Here is a 19,910-nt window from a genome sequence, read left to right as displayed (position 1 = left end):
GAGGCGATCAAACTTCTGTAGGCCAAGCTATTCATCAGAAAGGGATGGGGAAAGTTAAGGACTTTCCCTTAAATAATAAAGACAGATGAAGATGTAAAACGCTAAATACCCAGGAACCGCTGACAGGATAAATACCATTACCAGGTTTTCAAAAGGCCAGAGGTATCAAACTGACATCTTTCTATTTCTGTTGGGCCAGGAAGAAGACATGAGAGAAAGCAAAGGAAGAAGGGGAAATTCTGAAGGGCATACAAAAGATTTTTCCCCTGATGAGCCAGAGGCAGGCAGTGAAAGGTCTTTCTTATTAGAGAGAGATCAAAGATCATGAAGATTACTCCTAAGGACTTTTTTTTTTTTTTTTTTTAAACAAAAGCAGATGAAAGGACCAAGCTTTATGCTCAGAATAATTTTATCTCCAAGTTATGAAATTCAGTATAAATTAGTCACTGGAACCTACAAGATAATCAGGGTGAGGTTAGAAAGGCAAATAATAACACTAATCATTATAAAAACAGCAACAGCGGCAAACAGCAGATAAATGAATACTCTGGCCCAGTGGTAATGTTTTACATCTCATCTATTCCTCAACCTTGTGTTTCCCGGAAAATAAGTCCTAGCCGGACAAGCAGCTCTAATGCATCTTTTAGAGTAAAAATTAATATAATACCTGGTCTTATTTTACTATAATACAAGATGGGATCTTATATATTATAATGTAATATAATATAATACAATATAATATAATACATGGTCTTATATTAATTTTTGCTCCAAAAGACGCATTCGAGCTGATTGTCCGGCTAGGTCTTATTTTCAGGGAAACATGGTATCACCTGCATCTCACTGATTTAAGAAAACCAACACTCAGGTTTATAACTGGTTTAAGGTCAAAAGGCTGGTAGGTGTTCAAATGTGTGTCCGCCTGCCTCGTGTGATCTTAACCACTATCACCTTCCTACTAAGTAATTGTACTTAGCTTATTCAACAGTCATTAATACCAGCTTACAGTAACATGTAGGTGTTTGTACTGTGTTTCCCCGAAAATAAGACCTAGCTGGACAATCAGCTCTAATGCATCTTTTGGAGCAAAAATTAATATAAGACCAGGTATTATATCATATTATATCATACCCAGTCTTATATAAGATTTGGTATTATATTATATTTATTACATTATATTATATTAGACCCGGTCTCATATTATAGTAAAATAAGACCGGGTCTTACGTTAATTTTTGCTCCAAAGACGCATTAGAGCTGATTGTCCGGCTAGGTCTTATTTTCAGGGAAACATGGTAGTTCTTTAAATTTTCTCTACACCATGGATCTTATCCTAACGTCTATGTATCCTGAGAAATCCTACGTAAAATTTATGCTATATAGTTTCATTAAGTTTGTAAAGGAAACTGTGACCTAACCAAAAGTTTAAAACTATTACTCTAAAATGTACCCATAAAATATTTTTTAAATTATTTATAAATTTTATCTCATGATGAATTTAAAATATAATATTGCATAGAAAATGATGTTCTTTATCAATAGCAGTGTACATGGGAAGATTTGCTCAAATCATCATTACAAAAATAATCACCATAAACTGAATGCTTACTATATGCCAGACATCCAGCTAAACTCTTGGGATAAGATATTGTAGGAAGGGAGTATTGTAGTAATATTTCCCCATTTCTGGTGCCATAAGTAACACTTCCAGCTTCTCTACTCCCTCACCCATTATTCCCTTTCTGCTGAGAAAGCTGCTGACAGGAAGCAAACATTTGCTTTGTTCCTTCCTGCCACAAATTTAATAGGGACAGACTCTGCCTGGTCTAGCACTTTCATAACTGGATGGGTAAGTCTGTTTAATTCTAGGGTTCATGGTAGGAAACACTTCACTGCAGCTATAAGCCCCTCTGTCAGTTTTATAAGGGTGATATTTTGGTCTCCATCTGCTGACTCTTGAATAACTTCTCAACTGATTTGGAACCCATGACATTGCAAGAGAAGACATCAGCGACAAATACTCCTAGTTGCCAACCTAACAGCCCTTTTTCCCTTCTTTCTTCATAACATTCAGCAAGACTATATTCCCCAGCTTCAATTAAAACTAGGTATGACCACGTGACTAAGTTATGACCAGTAAGATTTAAACTGAGTGACTGTGTGTTATAAAGTTTCTTTAAAGGAAGACATGTCCTTTTACCTTTCCTGCCTTCTCCTTCCTGTTACCTGGGATGTGGACATGATGGGTGCAATTCTAGTAGACATCTTGGATCATGATGCAACCTTGTAGATAGAATCAATGAGCTAAGAACAGTGGAATGGAAAGAGAAGGAATCTGGGTCCACAACATGCTTTGGGGCTGCCATACCTCTCCCGGAATGCCAGGCTCCTCTTCTATGACGAGGTAGAAGAAATAAATTTCCACACTGTCTAAAACACTGTTGTTAGAAGCTCTATTACTAGAAGTTCTCATTCCTATTTAATATAACATTGTGCCCACTTCACAGATGAGGAAACTGGGGCTCAGATTAGGCTAAGCAACTAGTCTTCATTTACACATCTAGTAAAACACAGGGCCAAAATCTGAACCTAGTTCTGTATGACTACACTCTACACTATATAAGAACAACTACAAACTCCTAAGGTACAAGACGAAACTAAAAAAAGTTATAAAATTCTATTATTTCCTGTTAATATGCTACATACATTGAAAATATATATATATATATCCAGGAGGTGCAAAAAAACGTATACACATGACTTGTATTAATCTTTCGTTATTGGTAGCTATTGAGCAGCACAATTTTAATACAGTTTTTTCCTTTCTTAAAATGTGTATACATTTTTTTGGCACCGTGTGCACGCGTGCCTGTATGTGTGTGTATATGTGTATAAATCAGGAACAAAGAACGTAATCAAATGTACAGGGAGTGCCAAGAAAATGTATACACATTTTAAGAAAAGAAAACTGTATTAAAATTGTAATACTCAATATATACTGATAACAAAAGATGAATACAAGTCATGTTTGTCTTCTGCAATTACAAGAGGTGCTCAAAGTGGTTACCATCAGCATAATTTTAATAGTTTTTTCCTTTCTTAAAATGTATATACACTTTTTTGGCACCCTCTGTATACATGCAACCAATATATATACACACACACATATATATGATTACATTCTTCTTTGTATATATGTATATAAATGATTATTCTTCTTTGTTCCTGGTACAAGGTGGAAAATACCCTCTTTGTATAAAAGTTTGTTTCTAATCAATGCTAATAGGATGCTAAAGTGAAAGTTTTCACTGAAGACTAAGACAACAAAGACCTTGTTTTAATAGAACATACAAGACCTTAATGCAAAGCAGCAGATAATGGTTAAAAATAAACAAATAAAAAGCCATGGATGTCTCTCCATGAAGAATAACTGTTACAGGACACTTACGCTCCCACCCTATACAACTAGAATAAACAGACAACCTGTACGAAAAACTGTCTGCCGACACTGAACAACAGGCAGTACAGGACTGAGTCCTGAGGGAAAGGAAACGAATGCAGTGAGCCCTATGGAAACCCAGCAGAACCTAGCAGTCTCACAGAGTTGAGGAAGGAGCTACACTGAGAAAAAACCAAAACAGAAATTGGCATGGAGTCCCCTGGAGGCTTTGGATGAATACCAATCTGCACATCCAAAGGGTGACACTGAACAAAAACACGCAAAGAACAGCAACTGCTGAAGAAAGAACAATTCCTGGGCAGCGGTAAGACAAACTATTCCCAGAGGTCACACAGCGCAGGGAATCATTAGAGTTCCCAACAACCGTAGTATTGAGTCCAAATGCCTCTTCAAATATTTCGGACATTCACTGGAGATCCCAGAAGGATCAAGTCTTAGCAAACCATGAGGCTAGCCTTGCCCTAGAGAAGTCACCTTAAAGAGTGGTCTGGGAACCTGGGGGACCTCAAGACCTTTTCAGGGGAATCAATGAGGTCACAGCTATTTTCCTAGTAATACTAAGATGTGATTTGCCTTTTGCAGAATCACTCTTATGAATATACAGTGGAGTTTTCCAGATGCTATCTGAGGTGGGATGTTGTAAAAGATTTAACGAAGAAGCATGTATGAGACTCAGCTTTCTTCTCTTAAACGAAACACTAAGGAGATACACAAAAGAGTAAAACAATAACACTCTTCTCACTACTTTTTGTTGGTTTTGGAAGAGACAGTTATTTTTCATTAAAAAAAATGTTATTTATGTTAATATGTAATAGGTTAATTATTATTTAATATTATTAGATGAATAAATAAATACTTTAAAATTCCTCAGCTATAACTTCTAATCTGGTAAACACTGATAGACATAAAAAAGAAACAAGAGCGCTTTGAGGACTTCAGCACTGAAACAAAAAAGTTGGAGAACTGGTGTCCCAGAGCAGGGATCAGCAAAGCACAGCTCACAGGCCACATGTGACCTGGCACTTATTTTTATAAAGTTTTATTGAAACAAAGCAACATCCATTCACTTACACACTGTTCCCAGCTGCTTTTGCACAACAATGGCAAAGTTGAGCAGTTGTAACAGTGTAAAATACGGTTTGCAAGGCCTAAAATATTTACTATCTATCCTATTACAAGAAGTTTGCTGACCCCCATGCTAGAGCAAAGGGTACTCTAGATCCACTGTAAAGAGGCTTAAAGTCAAGCCTCAGAAAGATCAAATTGATCCTTAACTATCTTAACTAACTTAACTGCCTGCCAGAACAAAGTCTAATCTTTAAAAAACAAAAACAAAAAAACTGAGTACTCAACAAGGTAAAATTTACTATATCCAGCATCCAATCAAAATGTACTACAAAGAATCAGAAAAATAAAAATGTGATTCATAATGAGGGGAAAAAAATCAGTCAATAAAGACAGATATGGAAAAGACAGAGATTAAAGGACTTAAAAATAAAAAATATAAATATCTACCTATAGGTGTACAACAAACCACCTCAAAACTTTGTGGCTTTAAAAAATAGTCATTATTTTGTTTATGAATCTGGAATTTGGGCAGGGCTCAGAAGGGAAAGCTCTACACAGCGTCAGGTGTGGCAACTTGCCTTGAGATCAGAAGGATGTACTTCCAAGACACCTCATTAATATGCTGGCAAGTTGGTGCTGGTTGTCAGCTGGGAGCTTAGCTGAGGCCGTGGGCTTGGGTTCATTTCTTTATGGGCTTCTCCATTTCATGTGGGTTTTCTCACAGCATTATACATGGCTATCAAGGGAGAGAATGACATAAAAGAAAGAGAACAAGGCAGAAGTTGTATTGCCTTTTATGAACCAGCCTTAGAAATAACAGTACCACAACATCCACACTCTATTAAGTAAGAAATCCACAAGGCCTGATCAGTTTCAAGAAGGGAGACAGAGATGCCATCTCTTGATCAGGAAGTAGCAAAGCTGTAGAAGAGCGTGTATGATAGGAAATAATGCCGTGAGCAAACTGGAAAATATAGTCTGTAATAAATATGTTCAAAGAATTAAAAGAAAAGATTAAAATGGAGAGAGATGAAAGATATTAAAAAATCATGGAATTTCTGGACATAAAACAAAAATCTGAAGAAATTCATTGGATTCGATTAACAGCAGTTTAAACAATGCAGAAGACAGTGAATGTAATGATATAGCTACAGAAACTCTCCCAAATGAAGTATAGAAAAGAAAAAGCTCTCACCCCTCATTCAAATGAATAAAATATCAGTAGCCTATGAGACAGTATAAAGCAGAATAATACTTGTATGTAATTGGAGTCTCATTGCTACAATAAAGTTTAATTTATGAATTAGATACAGTAAAAGATTAATAACTAACAATAAAATAGAACAGTTATAACCAATCCATTTGAAATACGACACCAAAGGCACAAGCAATATAAAAAATAGGCAAATTGGACTTCATCGAAATTAAAAACTTTTGTAAAAAGGTAACCCACAGAGGGGGAGAAAACACTTGCAAATCACATCTGATAAGGGATTAATATCCAGAATATATAAAGAACTCCTAAAACTCAACAAGAAAACAAAAATCCCAATTCAAAAATGGGCAAAGGACTTGAATAGCCATTTCTTCGAAAAGGTATCAAATGGCCAATAAGCACATGAAAAGAGGCTCAATATAACTAGTCACTAGAGAAACAAACCAAAACCATGCATGACATACCACTTCACACCCCTTAGGATGGCTATTATAAAAAAAAAACAAACACAAAACACAAAAAAATACCAGAAAATAAGTATTGGCATAGATCTGGATAAATTGGACATCTTTCATATTGCTGGTGGGGATGTAAAATGGTAGCTGCTATGGACAACAGTATGGCAGTACCTTAAAAAACATAGCATTACCATTTGGTCCAGCAATTCCACTTCTGGGTGTATACACAAAAGAACTGAAAGCCAGGACTCAAAATAGATATTTGTACACCCATGTTCACAGTGGCATTATTCACAATAGCCATAGGGTAGAAACAAACCACAGGTCCATCGACAGATGAATGAATAAACAAAATGTGGTACATACACACAATGGAATTATTAGTCAGACTTAAAAAGGAATGAAACTCTGATACATGCTACAACGTGGATGGACTTGAAAACATTATGCTAAGTTAAGCTAGACCCAAAAGGACAAATATTGTATGATTCTACTTATATAAGATACTTAGAAGAGTCAAATACATAGAGACACAAAAGTAGAACAGTGACAATAAGGGGCTGGGGAAAGGAGGGCATAGAGAGCTATTGTTTAATGGCTACAGAGTTTCAGTTTAGGATGATAAAAAGTTCTGGACATGGATAATGGTGATGGTTGTATAACAATGTGAATGTATTTAATTCCACTGAACTGTGTACTTCAAAGTTTTAAAAGTTATGTATATTTTACAATTTAAAAAAATCAATGAAATTCACCATCTCAACAGACTAAAGAAGAAAAACCATGTGATTATATATGTAGATGCAGAAATGGCATTTCAGAAAATCCAACACCTAGTCATTAAAAAAGAGTCTAAGCACAGTAGGAAGAGAAGGGAACTTCCTTAATCAACCTGATAACCTGAAGGGTATATCAGTTTCTGGCTAGGAAGGGGCAACAATCCTCCGCAGGAAGCTGGAGGTATCACCAAAGGCCTCGGATTTGAGGGAGGAGTAAATGACGAATACATCCTCACCAAAAGAATTGCAGGTGAATCACCCAGGGCATTAAGTAATTGTGAAAGTAGATTCTCTCCACCACAAAAGCATCCATAAGCTACAGTTAGCTTTCAACACACACCCAAGTACAGAGAGCACCCATGCTAGATAACCAAGATAGAATCGCAATTCTGCATTTTCCTCCTCCACTCCCATACTAACAGGCCTGGAGAGTTCAGGAACAGTTAAGAATATGGGAGAAGACAAATAGAAGCAAGGTAGGAAAAGAGAAGTAAGCCACACTTCTCTTGTTCCACTTGCAACAGACTCAAGCTTAGGGAGAGAAAGAGACTTTCTAAGTCTGACAACCTCAGCGGATATCATGGACCATGAAGAAGCAAGACGAAAACACACAGGAGGAAAAATCCTGGCAGTCTTTTTCCAGGGATGTAATATATACGTGCAAATATTTCACTATTATCTAGGACTACTACGGTAGCTAGGATTGAATGTTTTCATTTCTAACCTATCCTTTGCTATTTGAAATGAACAGAGAACTGTATATATTACCCAAAAATGTGATACCTGTTCTTTATCGAGTTCTCACCCAGGGCAAGAAGGAACTTGCCTCTGATTTAAAGGAGCAATAACATCTAAAAGTAAATTCGATTTTGTAATTGTGCACTACAAGTTCACCCTGATACATCATTAATACATACTGATTATTTCTAAAATCTAAACGTTCAACTAACTGAGAAACTGCCATAATAATTAAGTTGCTTATTTTCCCTGTGAAGGCGAGAATAACCTAAGGAGTTAAATATTTCGTTTCCTCTTAAAAAATATAAAGTCCAAACTGAACTTCTTTCAAGCTTACTCATAATATAATTTCTTTTCAATACACAAATTCCTTCCTTTAGTTCATAACGTATTCATGAAAACACATAGAAAATCAAATGAAGAAAGTTGAATGTTGGGGCTACATAATGGAGGTGTGAAAGTTGGTTCCTAAGAGCTAAAAAATCTCAATTACCCAATCCTAAATTACACCACAATATTTTAGTCATAATCTTTGACAATAAATTTCTAACATTTCCTTTGTTGTTGTTTTTTTTCCCCACATTCAATGTGAAGTTGACTCATAAAGTCCAATGAATTTCTGGTTGAGGTTAATGATTTCTAACACAGTCGCGATTGTCTTAAGTTGTTAAGCTTAGTATCTATTATTTTTTAAATGGCATCAGCACTTTGATTTTTTCCATTTGCTCTACTTCTTAAAAATAAGGGAGAAATGTAATAAACTATTCAATAATTGCACATGTGCATTTTAACAAAGAAGTGTAAGTGCTGAAATTGCAGTGCAATCATGCAAGAGGTTCATCTGTTAACTAATATATTTTAAAAACCTAAAACTTTACAAAATTATAAGGTATAAAAGTTATGGACAGTCTGCAATTTGCAGAGGAGGGGAAATTAATTTGTATGATTTGGTTTAAGCAATTTACGGCCATACATGTATTGGTACTTTTTGTTCAAAGTATTTTAAATAACATTGGCATTTATGGCTATCAATGTTTTCATTCAACTAGATTCCAGTAAATACTTTTTTTGTTGTTGTCCAGAGGCATTTTATTTGCGCATATGTATTACATCCCTAGAAAAAGAATCCCAGGATTTGCCGTCCTGTGTGTTTTCGTCTTGCTTCTTCATGGTGCATGATGCCCACTGAGGTTGTCAGTATAACAAAACCAAACTGATGGGACCAGAGGAGGTTGTTCTGCCGTTTTTCTAGATCTTTGAGCTGCACATCAAATCCGGGGCTGATCACTCCACACTTTTTTAACCTGCCCGTGAGGTTCACAACAATTCTTTCCCAGCTCTGTGATCACCAATGATTTCAAACTCGCCAATGTAACCACGCTTCATCAACACAACTAGCGACTGGACGATGACGTTGGAGCCGAGTAAGAACCTGGCATTTGCTTCTCTCCTTGGCATTGTCCATGCGCTTGAGAGTATCGGCCAGGACATCTGCGCACCATGAGGGCAGCAGGGAAAAATGGTGTGAAGGGCCTGACCTTTTCTCTTTTTGTTTGAAAAAAATTTTTTTATCTCCACTGTTAAACTATCAGCCTTTAGCTTCAATAACACAGCAAGCTAGTAGACCTTTTCGATATATTTAACATTCTTCTGTTCTTCACTATTTCAATAAGTTATTTTCATTATTTTTTGTTCAATACATTGGACTTCTGTATAAAACTGTATTTGCTGAAAAAACCCTGCCATTCTAATACAATACAATTAAATTATACAACTTATAAACAATATCCTTTGTTGTCACAGAAAAGCGATTTACCCTATGCTATACAGTACAATGGTTAAAAGCACAGGCTCTCAGTTCAGAGTACTTGTGTTCAAATTGCAATTCTGCCACTCATTTGCTGTCTGACCTTGGGTAAGTAACCTAATTTATCTAAGTCTCTACTTCCGAGACTACAATATAAGGACTAAAAATAGCTATAGGTTAAATGAAATGAATGGGTAAGGCATTTAGCAAAGTACCTGGTATTTTAAGTCTTTAAAAAAAATATTAGTTGCTGTTTTTATTTCTAGTGTATACATTTAATACCCTACGCCAGGAGCTGGCATGCTACAGGCCAATGGCTGAACCCTGCCCACCACCTACTCTTGAAAGATAAAGTGGAACTAGAACAGTTAAATTCAGTCACGAGGCATTGCCTATGGCTGCTTTCATGCTATAATGGGGTAACTGAGTAGTTCTAACAGAGACCTGATAGCCCGCAAGGCCTAACATATTTATTATCTGGCTTTTTCATAAGAAATTTGCTCATCTGTAACCTAGAAAGATAAAAACAAACTAAAGATACAATGCTACAGAATATTAAACGAATGGCAGAAATGGGAAAAGATAACCAAGTTAACTGGTTTCCATCTATGTTAATAAAATTGAAAGCAACTAATAAACATATGGCTATTTTCCTTTACCCCCCGCCCCAAAGTAAGCATTTCAAAACTGAAAATGTCCTTAGAAGTTCTAAGTTAAAATCAGTTTTTTTCCCCAAATGGAAATACAAATTTGAAAATATATGGTGATGGAAGGAGAACTGACTCTGGGTGGTGAACACACAATGGGATTTATAGATGATGTAATACAGAATTGTACACCTGAAATCTATGTAATTTTACTAAACAATTGTCACCCCAATAAATTTTAATAAATAAATAAAGTAATGAAAAAAAAAAAAAAAGAAATACAAATTTGTGAAGTTATATGAATATTCTATAGCTAAAGAATGTACAATCTTCTCTCCAGGTGTACTCACTGCAATGCATTAAGTCATTGTATTGGGTTATACGCAAAGCATATTTTTCTGAAATAAGCTATATGAAAATGTATATTTGAGAATTATCTATATAAAAGGACTGTGTAAGGCACCATAAAGAATTCAGAAAGGATAAGACAGAGTAAACTGAAAACAATCTCTAAGTAAGCAGAAAAATAATCTCTGAGACTTACCAAAAGCGGAGTTAAGTGCACTTCACCATAATTTCTATGTTCTTAAACTTTATGTAAGCAAAATAGATTTCTTTGTCCACTTATAGCATACACAAATTGAAAAACTCAAAAATGTATTACCTGAATTGGATGTTCACTAGATGGGGCTGGGAGCCATCTGACTGCCAGTAAGTTTCTAGGTTGTCGTCTCGTAACTGATCCACTCCAAATCCTAAAAACACCACAAGGGACAATCAGTTCTCACAATCAAGAAAGAACTATATGTTCAAAATGTAGTATTAGCATATATATATTTGTCCAGAAAGGTTGGTAAATAGGATGAAATTAAAATGAATCAGAATTCTTCTATCCTCTAAAACAGACCTCAAGTCTTAAAAGCAATACCACTTGCACACACAAATGCTTATATTAGGACCAAGTTTTCTTGGTTGTTGGCTTTAATTTTTAAAGAACATCTAAATATACTGTGTATATATTTATATTCACTTCTGAAATGTGAATAAACACTGACTGTTTGACACTTACAATTTTTCAATGCCTCATACTATCCCTACAATCAAGTATGAACTGTTGAACACAGCTTCTATGGTCAGGCCTCTCCCTAACTAGCCAGCTCTACCTGGGCCACTTCCCTCTGTTCCCAACTTACTGATGACTTCCAATTCTTTCAATGAGCCACATTTTGTCTAAGCTGTACATTTTTGCATATACTGTGTAAAGTACCATAAAGAATTCACACAGGACAAGACAAAGTAAACTTAAAACACAAAAGTTCCTCTTGCGTTTATGTCCTTACTCAGTGAAATCCTATTCTTGCTCCATCACGCAGAATAAGCATCATCTCCAAGACGACTTCCCTGATCCTTTCAAGCAGCACCAATCACTTTTCCCTTGGGCCACTGCTGCACCGAGCCGATACTTAGTGGAAAGCAGTATGCCATGGTGGGGCCTGCTGCCTGATTCCAGCATTCCCACTTTTTATGTGATCTTCGCCAAATCACTTAGTATTTCTATACTACAGTATCCTCACTTAGAAAATGATAAAAATACATCAGAGGGCATACTTCATATGATTTTTGGAGACTTTATTGAGATAATTGTTTTTTAAACAGTAAAGTACTTAGAACAGGACCTTTCATTTATTAAGTATTAAACAGAAGTTATACATTATTACATTGCATAATAATGACTAGTTTAAAGCTATAATTCCTCCACTAGATCACAAACTCCTTGACAGCAAGGACTGTGTCTTTTTTATCTTTTACACTCCAACAGTGTTACAGACTTAGCAATTGTCTGCTGACTTGACCTGAAAAATACCTGACCATAGAGAAGCAAAGTAAAGGTTATACAATTAACTTTCTCATGTTGTTTCTCATTAATAAAGAGTAGTCAGTCATTCTTAATGTGTAAAATGATAATCATATAGTGATACTTCACTGATGGGTCCAAAGCTAGAAGTCACATGCAGTACAGTGTATGACACTGCACTTACAATGTCATGACTTTCATACCCAACACATTTTTTAAGTGATCCTACCACCCTTCTGGTGGTGGCAACTACTGTTCTCTTCTGTGCCTAGGCGATGTCAGAGCACTGGGGCATCTTCAGAGAACCAGTGACTTCTATGTGCTGCCCTCTGCAAGTGCCATAGCATCAAAGGACATGAACTCGCACTGATTTATACCCCATTACTGACACAGTAGGGCAGCAGTAGAATTATACTACTAGGTCAAGCAATGGAAAATTGCTAGAGTTGAGCAAATTCAGGAATATTTGATGCTATAAAGCATATTAGAAACTTCTGAAGCAGTCTAGGATACAGGAAGCTGGAAAAAAGCATCAGCCTTATTCAAACAACAAGAAAAGGCTAGATAAGCTAGATAAGCAACAAGCTCATAGTTTTTCTTGAAAACTCGAGAGCTTGAAACCACACACCAACCAAACAGCCCGGAATTCAAGAAGGGGCAGCTCCCAGGCTCAGGAGAAAAAGGACGTACAGACCGTCCCAAGTGTGGTAAAGCAAGGGAGGAAGGAACACTGACCAAACACCTAAGAATAAATCTGGTAGAACTTTAACAAACTACTAAAGGCCGAGCGTGGGCTAACATAAAAGTACAGCAGCCAAGGACATTGCCAACACAAGGTGAACTCACATTGACTCTCAGACTCTTCCAAGGCCCTCTCTGTACACCCAGAAAGACATGGGGGAGAGCAGGAGACTGGAAAGCCTATGTCAGTGGTACTTGCATGACCACCACTACAGGAAAAGCAAAAGTACTACCCTCCTTCCCAAACCCTTCTCTCCTACGGAACAAAGGCCTTAAGCTGCTGGGAGAGGGGCATCAAACAAACCTATTGACTCCAGGACCCAGATACAGACCTATCCTCGCTGGGAGAAGAGTAAAAGAAAAAAACCTCTACACCTGGGGGAGAAGCAGGAAAACAGTCCTTCCTCAGGAGTGGGGCAGAAAACTCTTTCCCACAAAAGACCAGCCACAGATACAGGCAGAGGTTGGCTATCAAGGTAGGAGGGCCCAAAATGCTGAGAAAGCCCCACCCTGGAGGCCAGGCACAGAAGGGCGGCTAAGATTGAAGCTGGACCAGGAAAACAGACAACAAGCCCTGCCTCTCATCCCCACAAGTGAGTAACAAGGCCTAGCATTCTACTGCTGGAGGCAGAGCAAGACCGTAGAAAGACACCCTCTGAAGCACAGTATATATAGATGCAGGTGAAAGAGGAGAGTGAAGGAGGAACACTTCAGAAAACTCCTCTGGGACAACAGCTCCCTCCATAAGGACTTTGGAGGAATTTGAATTTTTAGAGGAAGCCTGTGAGGTACTGAACGTAACCATAGCAAAACAGAACAAAACAACCACCACCACCACCACAACAAAAAACCACACCCAGCTCAGTTCCTAACTAACTCAACCCCCCACTATCAAGGACTGGCAGTAGAAAAGAGGTATCCATTTCAAAGTACAAGTACCATTTCTCACAGTATCTACTAGTCTACCTGTGACGTTTAGCAGTCAATAAAAAATTATGACACACAAACAAGAAAAACAAATATTATCAAAAGACAAAGCAATCAATAGAAATACACTTGGATATGACCCAGATGTTGGACATATCAGACAAGTACTTTAGATAATGATGATTAATATGCAAAATAATTTAAGGGAAAAGGTATTAATACATGAAAAGCAGGAACAGACAGGGAATTTCAACAGAGATGAAAACTCCTTTAAAAGTCAAATGAAAAAGCTATTAAAAAAAAAAAAAAGCCACCATATCAGAGATGAAAGATCCCTTAGAATACAGAGTCCTCAGTAGACTCAGTAAAGCCAAAGAAAGAAGCAGTAGACTTGAAGGTAGGCCAATAAAAAAAAAATATCCAAAGCAAAACACAGAGGGGGGAAAAAAAGAGTAGGGGGAGGAAAAAAAAGAGCACCTAAAAACTATGGGACATAAAGAAAATAAATTCCAGTGCTCCCTGCAGAAGGAGGGGGAAAGTGAACCTTGTAGAACACACCCATAACATTCTATTTTCCTTAATAAAGGCCTGACTTCAAGGAACACTGTTTTAGCAGAGCCTAATCAACATGGGTTTTACCACAGCCTAACTAACATGGAGAGGGAATATGCCTAATTCCAGCCTCCTCTAGCCTTCCTGTCTCACCTAAGGAGAAGAAAAGGCGAGAAGCACTTGTGAGGGTCACACTCATGAATATAGTCCCACTAAAAGACAGAGATCTAGTCACAGGATTATAGAACACTTTTGTTCCCAACCTACCACCATATATCAGCAGGGGTCCTATATAATATCAGGAAGTCACAAGTCAAAGAACTGCAAGCTCAGACTCCATTAGAGTCTCTCGAGAAATCCAAAGATAACAGGGGAACTAAAAACCAGGACACTAAAGGAATTTTAGCTTCTGAATCTCAGCCTTTATCTATTAGGCAGAAAATCAGTAAGGATGTGGTGGAACTGAATAGCACCATCAATCAGCTGGATCAAATTGACATTTATAGATCACTTCATCCAATGACAGCAGAATATCCAAGCATCTCAAGAATACACAGTTCTTCTCAAGCTCATGTGTAACATTCACCAAGATGGACCACATTGTGAGCTATAAAATACACATAAAAATTTTTAAAAGATGAGAAATCACACAAAGTATGCTCTCAGACCACAAATAATTAAATTAGAAATCAGTAACAGAATGACAACTGAAAAAACCCCAAATATTTGGAGATTAAACAACATATGAATCACAGAAGAAATATCAAGAGAAACTTCAAAATATTTGAGAATGAATGAAAATACAAATTATCAGAATTGTAGAATGCAGTGAAAGCAGTGCTTAGGGAGAAATTCACAGCATGGAATATATACATAAATGAAGAGAGATCTAAAATCAATAATCTAAACTTTCAACTTAGGAAACTACGTAAGAAAGAGCAAATTAAATCCAAAATAAGGAGAAGAAATAATACAAATCAGAGCAGAAATCAATGTAACTGAAAACAGGAAATTAATAGAGAAAAACCACTGAACCCACAAGCGCGTTCTTTGAAAAGGTCAATAAAAATCAATAAACCTCTAACTGGCCTAACCAAGAGAAAAGAAAGAAAATACAAATTACTAACATCAGAAACAAAAGAGAGGCCATCATTACTGATCCCATAGGTAATAAAAAAAGGTAATAAAGAAGTATTATGTGCACAAGTTTGACAACATAAAAATGGACCAATTCCTTGAAAGACACTCTTTCAAAACGCACACAAGGAGAAATAGATAATCTGAATCTCTTATAGAAATTGAATACAAAATTAATAACTTTTGAAAAGAAATCACCAGGCCTAGACAGTTTCACTTGTGATTTCTACCAAACATTTAAGGAAGAAATTATACCAATTCTCTACAATCTCTTGCAGAAAGTAGAAGCAGAGGGAATACTTCCTAATTGATTTTATGAGGTCAGCATTACTGGAATACCGAAACCAGACAAAGACTTAGGAGAAAGGAGAATTAAAGAACAGTATCTCTCATGAACATAGATGCAAAAATCCTCAAGAAAATATAGCAAACAGAGTATTAGTAAAAACAATTATATGCCACAATCAAGTGGGACTTATTCCAGGTATGTAAAGCTGGTTCAACATTCTAAAATCAATTACTGTAATCCATCACACCGACAGGCTAAAGGAGAAAAGTCATATGATCCTATCAATAGACGTAGAGAAAGCATTTGACAAAATCCAACACCCATTCAGAGAAAATCTATCAGCAAGCTAAAAATAGAGGGGAACTTCCTCAACTTTACATATCTACAAAACACAACAGCTAACATCATACTTAATAGTGAGAAACTAGAAGCTTTCCCACTAGCTCAAGAATCAGACAAGGATGCCCCTTCTCACCACTCCTATGCATCATCATATTGGAAGTAGTAGCTAATACAGGAAGAAAAACAAGGAAATAACGAGTATAGATTGAAAAGGAGAAATACAAACAATAGAACCCAGCAATTCCACTCCTAAGTATTTATGCCCAAAAAACAAAACCATACGTCCACACAAAAACTTGTACCTGAATGTTTACAGCAGCTTTATCCATAATCACCAAATACTGGAAGCAACCTTATCTAACTATTGCTGCATAACAAGTTACCTCAAAGCTTAGCAGGTACATGTTTAAAATACTAAACATATATTATTTCACAATTTCTATGGGATAGGAATTTGGGAACAGCTTGTTTGGGCAGTTTGGCTCAGGGACTCTCATTGAAGTACGGTTATCTGAAACAATTATCTGGAAGCTTGACTGGCCCTGGAGGATCTGTTCTAAGATGGCTTACTCATCTGGCTCTTGACAAAAGGCTTCAGTTCCTCATTATCTATTGTCAGAAGGCCATGGTTTCTTGCCATACCAACCTCCACACGGGGACACTAATTTCCTCACAGAATGGCAGCTAGCTTCCCCCACAGTAAGTCATCCAAATGAGAGTGAGGCAGAGCCAGAATGTCTTCTACGATCTAGTTTCAAAAGTCACATCCCATCACTTCTGCCATATTCTACCGCTCCAGAGACCAACCTGGACACAATGTGGGAGGGGTCAACAGAAAGGAATGAATACCAGGAGACCAAGAGCATTTTGGAAGCTGGCTACCACAAACTTAACTGTCCATTACCTGGGGAACAGATAAATAAGCTGTGGTAGATCCATACAGTGGAATAGCAACCAATAATAAAAAGGAATAAAATACTGATACATGGAAAAATCACAGAGAGCCTCTTCACTTAGCAGAAATCATTATGCTAAGTGAAAGAAGCCAGATCCAAAAAGCTACATACAGTATGATTACATTTATATGTCCTTCTGGGAAAGGCAAAACCAAAGGGACACAAAACAGATCAGAGGTTGTCAGGGGTTTGGGGAACAGGGGACAGAAGATTAACTACAAAGGGGTATGAGGGAATTTCTTTGGATGATGGAAATATTCTGTATTTGATTTTGATGGTGCTTACATGACTGTGTGTTTGTTAAAATTCATAGAACTATAAGCCTAAACAGGGTGAGTTTTATTGTAAGTAAATTATACCTCAATAAATTACTGATGAAAGGAGAGAGAAAGGAATTGGAAGGGTAAATAGAAGAGGCCTGATTGGGAAGATGGCTATAGGAGTCTTCATGTGTAAACAATACAAGTTTCTGAAGGAAAAGCAACTACTAAACCAGTAACATCATAATCAAAGTTCCTAAAGCTAAAAGTCTTTCTCTGAACTTGAGTCTATAGATTGAAAATGCCCATAAAATTATAGGTTAGACAGATGAGAAAAGATACGTATGTATGCTGGCATAACCTAGCAAAAGTCTTGAATCCTACGAATAAACAGAAAAAGCTTAAATGCTTGCAGAGAGAAAGAACAAGTTACTTAGAAAAAGAGATACAGGCATAGGCCTTCTTATTTGCAACATGATAAAAAAGGAAATGGTGAAATGGAATCCACGAACTTTCGAGAGAAAAAGGACTGACACTCAAGAATTCTATCACAACCAAGAGTAAAATAAAGTTATTTTGGGATATGTAATCATTCAAGAAAATGTACCACCCACTAATCCCATCTAGAGAAATAGCCAACAACAACAACAACAAAATACTAACCAAATAACTCAATCATAGCAGAGACAGGGGAAGATACAGAGGAGACCTCACGACATATGCAGTTAAATTGAAGTGGATATTAGTGAAGCAATTGGGAAGAAATACATAACAAATGACAACCCAAATAAATTTATTTCAGAGTTAAAATAAAGCATAAAAACAAAAAGAATATTAAAGTCATTCCAGAGCACAAGGAACCTGTAAGTAGTTCTTTAAATAAACAGCTTTTTTGTTTTGTTTTACCTGGTTTGCATGATGAGAGTGACCAGACAGCTTGTGACCCAATTTCCCGTACTGTTCCAGTCCTTTCCAACTGCTTAGGGTCTGCTCCAGGAGGTGTCTTGTTTGGTGTGGTCATTTTTAAAACAGTCTACGTAGAAAAAAGAACATCCACATTATACCAGGACCTGAGCATCTTTTTACAAAAGGTAAAAATAAAAATGTAATAGCAAAATGGATCACTAGTATACCCTTGATATTAATTCATTGGATGATATTAATTATCTAATTGTCAAATACAGATAACTCAATCACTGTGATTGAAAAATCTTGGGAATTTGGTTTTTAATTTCTAAAATACAATATGACTTACAAGATCTGCAAAAGAGCAGAGTATAATAGGCAAAAGGGCACAGAATCAGGGCTTTAGCTTCAGCCTCTCCTTTTCTAGCCTAGACTTTGGCAAGTCTGGGCTTTATTTCTTTTCCGGTCAGAGGTTGATTTGCTCTATAATTCTATACTGCTATATAGTCCTATACTTCTATGAGTAAAAATTCTTAATTCAAAGGAAGACATAGACCTTTGAGTTTTTCCCGTAGAAAACTCAGATTGAAACACTCTTATGCCAAGAAATGTAAATATTGGTCTCCATTTAAAATAATCCATTAAGCGATGCAGAGAAAAATCACATCTCCCCACTAGTTGTCAAGAGCTCCACTTATACATGCTTTTACCATAGAAGATAAAGTCAGAAAAATGGCTTCAAGATCTAGAAGTGAATAACTGGCCTATTCTAAACAAAAAGTTTACTTTGGCTTTCACATCTTTTGTTAATCTTGGTAAGTCTAAGCAAACGTGAAAAAAAATACTTCTTGGATAGTGAACAATATGTAAAACTGCTTCGTAATGCAGTTACAGCTACTGCACAGTGTTATACATGCTATTATAAATCTGAACCAATAATTATGTATATCATCTCCTTGACACCTATTAGAGGTCAGTTGTTCCCTAATCCCCACACAAGCACTGGATACTCACTAAATAATAGTAGAGTCACTGGAATGTAAACTTCACAAAAGCCTAAAACTTAAACGCTCAATTAGCAATTTGCTGAATGAATACAAGAATGAATAGGTCCAATCATAAACTAAAGTATTTGCCACCAGCAAGTTAAGTAAGGTCTATGACGAGACAATTAAACCTCTGGCCATATTACAAGCTGAATGTCCTATCATTGTCAAATGTCCAAAAATGTCAAATTGTCAAAAAAAAAAAAAAAAAAAAAAAAGGCTCATCCCTAATCACCGAGCAAAATTCAACTGCAGGACTTGGTACTGGACGCCACCAAGTGGATAAAACACGGAGTTCGGGTAAGACTGGGTACCTGGCCACACAGTTTGGAAGGAGCTAAGGCCACAGAGGAAACGCCACCGCGAGCAGTGTCTGTACCAGACTCCGTTGGTCTTGCTAGACATCTCTGCTAGAAGTGCTAGCATGGGCAATGGCTAACGCTCCCCTCCTGACCCGCTGGCCTTGGGAAGACTGGGAGCAGTAAAAAAGGTTGGGGTTGGGGAAGAGACCATCGGCTTACGCTAGAACCATTCTCCACGTCGGGAAAAGCTCACGCACTTACAGCTAACAGACCCGGCTTGCCGCAGCTCAAAGCTTTAGGATGCCCTGCAGCTCCGCGCCACTCCCACTCAGCTTCTCTGGACAACCTGGCTCCCCCAACGACATTGAATTGGCGTCGCAGCACGATTACGTCAGTTTTCACCGTCCCGCCGGGCGATCTCTGT

General features: G+C 37.0%; 1 protein-coding gene and 1 pseudogene across 2 annotated transcripts in view; both read right to left on the bottom strand.

Moving 5' to 3' along the window:
- ANAPC10 (anaphase promoting complex subunit 10) overlaps positions 1 to 19,910 on the bottom strand; it is a 53,892-nt gene that overhangs the window by 33,344 nt on the left and 638 nt on the right. Inside the window, exons 1-3 of one of the 2 annotated variants that reach the window (XM_019730769.3) lie at positions 19,748 to 19,889; positions 18,139 to 18,265; positions 10,838 to 10,928 (exon numbers count right to left, since the gene is read on the bottom strand). In XM_019730769.3, the coding sequence (XP_019586328.1) occupies positions 10,838 to 10,928; positions 18,139 to 18,253 (206 nt within the window). In that variant the 5' untranslated portion in view covers positions 18,254 to 18,265; positions 19,748 to 19,889. Of the gene's footprint in view, positions 1 to 10,837; positions 10,929 to 18,138; positions 18,266 to 19,747; positions 19,890 to 19,910 lie in introns of those variants that run through there. The other variant, XM_019730764.3, reaches the window with a different exon arrangement.
- On the bottom strand, positions 8,834 to 10,533 carry LOC148755289 (small ribosomal subunit protein uS8 pseudogene; annotated as a pseudogene).

Source organism: Rhinolophus sinicus, chromosome 15 (assembly GCF_057876585.1).
Source record: "Rhinolophus sinicus isolate RSI-liver-muscle chromosome 15, RSI-T2T, whole genome shotgun sequence".
In the NCBI taxonomy this organism is placed as follows: domain Eukaryota; kingdom Metazoa; phylum Chordata; class Mammalia; order Chiroptera; family Rhinolophidae; genus Rhinolophus; species Rhinolophus sinicus.
The sequence above is the reverse complement of the archived record's forward strand: the minus strand, read 5'-3'. Positions and strand labels throughout refer to the sequence as shown.